At 34.3% G+C, this 4,522-nt stretch overlaps 1 protein-coding gene across 4 annotated transcripts in view; it reads left to right on the top strand.

Annotated features, from left to right (window-relative positions):
- LOC106877516 (cohesin subunit SA-1) overlaps positions 1 to 4,522 on the top strand; it is a 106,783-nt gene that overhangs the window by 62,029 nt on the left and 40,232 nt on the right. For all 4 annotated transcript variants that reach the window (XM_052974647.1, XM_052974645.1, XM_052974644.1 and 1 more), the window contains exons 12-14: positions 1,253 to 1,475; positions 1,600 to 1,714; positions 2,991 to 3,094. In XM_052974647.1, the coding sequence (XP_052830607.1) occupies positions 1,253 to 1,475; positions 1,600 to 1,714; positions 2,991 to 3,094 (442 nt within the window). The remainder of the gene's footprint in view (positions 1 to 1,252; positions 1,476 to 1,599; positions 1,715 to 2,990; positions 3,095 to 4,522) is intronic.

Genomic DNA, 4,522 nt, shown 5'->3' with positions numbered 1-4,522 from the left:
CCTAGGGCTTCAGTAAAAGACACTTGCCCAATGTGCCATACAGTGGGACTGAACCCAAAACCATGTGGTTGGGAAGCTAACGTCTTACCAAACAGTCACATCTGTACCTATACACACACACACACACACACACACACACACACACACACATAAATTTGAACTATATATATATATATATATATATATATATATATATGGTAACTTGGCAATGCTGTTAGAGCATCAGACAAAATAATTTGCTGTTTTTGTTTTGCATCTCTGTGCTCTGAGTTCAAATTTTACTAAGGCCACTTTTGGTTTTAATTCTTTGATGATTGAAGTACCGACCCAGAATGAGGATTAGTAGAAATTGTTATAGCATTGAGCAAAATGCTGTGTAGTATCTGTTTCAGTTCTTTACTTTTTAAGTTCACCTTTGATAACTCTGCTACCAAGTTTTATTGGCTTTGCCTTTCCAGGGGCAATGTGGGTGGATTTGTTACATTGGCAACAACTGGTTATACATAAACTTTCCAGGTACTGATACAGTGTTAACACTGATGGAGAGAAGTCTTCATATTTATAAGAAATGCTAAACACAGTTTGCAGTGATGGAAGTTTTTGTTAAGTTGTTCAGAATTAGCAAGTTTTTTTGTACCATTGTAGTTTCTGTATACTAGTAATGGTTTGGCTTTGGTATCAGATACATCATCATCATCATCATTTAGCATCTGTTGTCTATGCTGACAAGGGTTGGACCCACTGTTGTATTAAAATATAAATTTAGAACCCTATTGAAGATTATTTTGGGATATGTTTGTAATTGAAGGTCATGTAAGTTGCAGGTAGTATGTCCCTTAGCATCGGTATTTTAAACCTTTTCTGGCAGAAATAGTCATTCTACAGTTTACACCAAAAGGATGAGTTGAATTTAGCACTGCAAACTATGAAACCTACTTAGGGTAGTGAGCCATAGCTATATTACAACTGTGAACTGAACCATTTGTTGTGGTTAGGGTTAGGTTTAGCCAGTGCTAGTGGAAGTATATGCACCATTGACTTTCTAACTGCTAGTCTAGTACCTTGTCCACTTGGATATTTACAATCTCTGAAGGATGTGTAGGCTTGTTGTCTGTCCATGTTTTATTAAATGACTAAATGGGAAGTAGACATATGAAGACTTACTGCTAAATAAATTGATGAGGTATAACTCATTAATTCAAAGTTTTGTTAAATCTTAAAAATTTACTATTTTTAATCTTTGTTTTTCCAGATATAATGAGTCAGTATTAACTGACAAGGACTGTGAAAACGTTTATGAGTTGGTTTACTCTTCCCATAGACAAGTAGCTCAAGCTGCTGGGGAGTTTTTGAATGCTAAACTTTTCCAAAAGGATGATGAAAGTCTACGTTGCCTCAAAATTAGCAAAGGCAAGCGTCGCAGTCCTAATACTCCTCTGATCAGAGATTTGGTGCAGTTTTTCATTGAAAGTGAGGTAAGGCTCTTATTTTTTCTTTATTCTGTACATTTTTTAACTATTTAATATTCAGTAAGATTTAATCTTTGAATTGAACTGTTATTGAATGTTAATTATTTAATTTATTGTCTTATTTGGTTAGCTTCATGAACATGGTGCTTATTTGGTGGATAGTCTTTGGGACATCAATGACATGATGAAAGATTGGGAATGTATGACTGATTTACTTTTGGAGGATACAGGGAAAGATGAAGAATGTAAGTACATTTTCCAAACAAACTTCTCATGTTCTTCATAGGTCAGTGATTTGTGGTTGTATAGCAACCCTAGATTATGAATTCTCAAGTGATTATTGATGGATGACTTCTTAAGCCTGATAAACTGGCCATATTATATATTTGATGAGAGCAAATAAAAGTTGTCTTAATTTCCATGAATATGCTAAAGATACCAAAGTTGTTGCAGAAGTAAAAGTTTTCCTCCTTCCTCTCAATTGATATTGGTAATAAGTTAAGTGACTAAAAATCATTAGTTTAAATGACATCTAAATTAACATTATAAGCTGTCTGATCTGATTAACTAAAGGTATAGAAAGGACTAATGGTGAGAAATCACCAGATGTCTTTTATAGCAGTTCATTGATTCTGTTCTCAAGTTTGAATCTTATTCATGTAGTTCAACCAACCATAATTCTGCCTAAGATGTGCGTCTTACATATTTAGATCTGTTGAAACTGAGATATGCTCCTGCTTTGTAATCTGATGTATGCTTTGGTAACTTAACTTTAACACAAGATAGTCATTTGCTGATGCCTACAGTCTTCTATTTTCTGATCTGTTCTGTTCAAGTAGTGATTAATTGAATGTAATTTCAGTAAACTTTCCAAATAAAAATAATCTTAGGGAAGGCTTTTAGATGCTGTTATTGTAAATTTTTCATTGTCTATGAAGTATTTTTAAATAGATTTATATAAATATATTTATATATAAATTTAAATCCAAATGTATTTATAAATAAGGAGGGATATAGTAAATATAATATAGAAATAGATTATAATGAATACTATTTTATTAGCTGCGAAGTAGGTAGTAAGCAATTGGCTAGGTAGCATTTTCCAAATTGTGGAAATGGATGTCGACAAACTGATGAGTTGCTAATAATTTTCTTTACTGTATGACAATTTTTTTTTTAAAGTGTCACTCGCTTGAATTGTCCATTATACTTGATGCTGTTATTTTGGAGGTTTACTATACTTTCCAATTCAACCCAAACTGGATTACCAGAAACCTTGGTTGTTGACAGTATTCTTAGCAGTGTCTTATTATCAAAGAAGCTGGTGATTAATTTGTTACACTGTTAATTCAGCACAACACAATATTGTTCTTATACTACTGGTATAAGTTAAAGAACCAGTGCTGAGAAGAAAGAGCATAATCATTCATTAACATCTACTTTTGATAATGATGTGGTGCATACTGATAAATGGCATGATTTTACATTCTGGTTCGTTTACATCTCCATGTATTTGTGTAGCTCTTGATGATCGCCGTGAAACAAGTCTTATAGAAATAATGGTATGTTGTGTGAAGCAAGCAGCGACAGGAGAATCTCCTGTTGGTCGTGGACCTAACAGAAAGGTATGGTACTGCTTTTTTTTCCTTGGAATTTAACCCTTTCGTTACTATATTTCTGACCAAAATACACCCCTTATGAGTTTCAATTAAATTCTGAAATAATCATAAATTTAGACTAGTTTCATTAAACAACTGTAACTTTTTTACTTATCCACATATTAATGTGATATTTTGAACATAATTAAAGAAAGGGTTCTTAACCAATTCTATTGCATAACTTTTGTCTCAAAGTGACTCTAATTACAGGTAAATCCAGGTAAACTGAGCAAAATGTAAAAATATTTAAATTTTGTTTAAACATCACCATAGACGTAGGAGTGGCTGTGTGGTAAGTAGCTTGCTTACGAACCACATGGTTCCGGGTTCAGTCCCACTGCGTGGCACCTTGGGCAAGTGTCTTCTACTATAGCCTCGGGCCGACCAAAGCCTTGTGAGTGGATTTGGTAGACGGAAACTGAAAGAAGCCCGTCGTATATATGTATATGTGTATGTGTGTATATGTTGTGTATCTGTTTGTTCCCCCCAACATCGCTTGACAACCGATGCTGGTGTGCTTAGGTCTCCGTAACTTAGCGGTTCGGCAAAAAGAGACCGATAGAATAAGTACTAGGCTTACAAAGAATAAGTCCTGGAGTCGATTTGATTCGACTAAAAGGCGGTGCTCCAGCATGGCCGCAGTCAAATGACTGAAACAAGTAAAAGAATAGAAAATGAATCATCAGCTAATATTTAATTGGGTATGCAACAAAATTTTGATACAGAAGAATTGTGCACATCACTAGATTATCAGTTGAATTTAATGCACAACAGAACAGGTGTACCATAAAAGTGAAATAAACTGAAATACTGGAATCCACCCAAATCTACCACAAGTTTGACCAAACTAAAAAAAATCGGTCAAAAAATAATATACGGCCCTGGTTATAGTATAGAAGTGATAAATTCCAAACCACATCGTACCCTAGGCCATGCTGACTAACATTATTTTCCCTGTATAAAAACTAAATCCACAGTAGTACCCAGAATTTGCTCCACAAATTTTCCAAACTTTGATCCCCCGTTTCATGGGCTTTTCTGGCATATACTGTTTGTTTACATTCTGCATAACAGTTTGTTTCCACAGTGATCGCTTCAAACAAGCATACTGAAAAAAATAAAAGTCTAACGGTTTCACTTCCTAAGAAAGACTATAGATAGACCCCATCTCCTCAGAAAAACAATTTTAAATTTTTTACTTCATTCCGATGTAAAATCATCTTTGCTGTCGCTATCACCTCTTTCAGTTTCTTCAGAATTGCTGCTTTTGGTTTCGGATACAGAAATATCCCATTCATTCTCGTACACCACGTGCTTTTCTACCTCATTCATTCTTTTTCTCGATATCTCCATATTTTCCGTTGAAAAACCTTTAAATTCGGGATCACTGCTTGA

Source organism: Octopus bimaculoides, chromosome 19 (assembly GCF_001194135.2).
Source record: "Octopus bimaculoides isolate UCB-OBI-ISO-001 chromosome 19, ASM119413v2, whole genome shotgun sequence".
NCBI lineage: Eukaryota > Metazoa > Mollusca > Cephalopoda > Octopoda > Octopodidae > Octopus > Octopus bimaculoides.
This window is presented reverse-complemented; position numbering and strand designations above follow the sequence as displayed.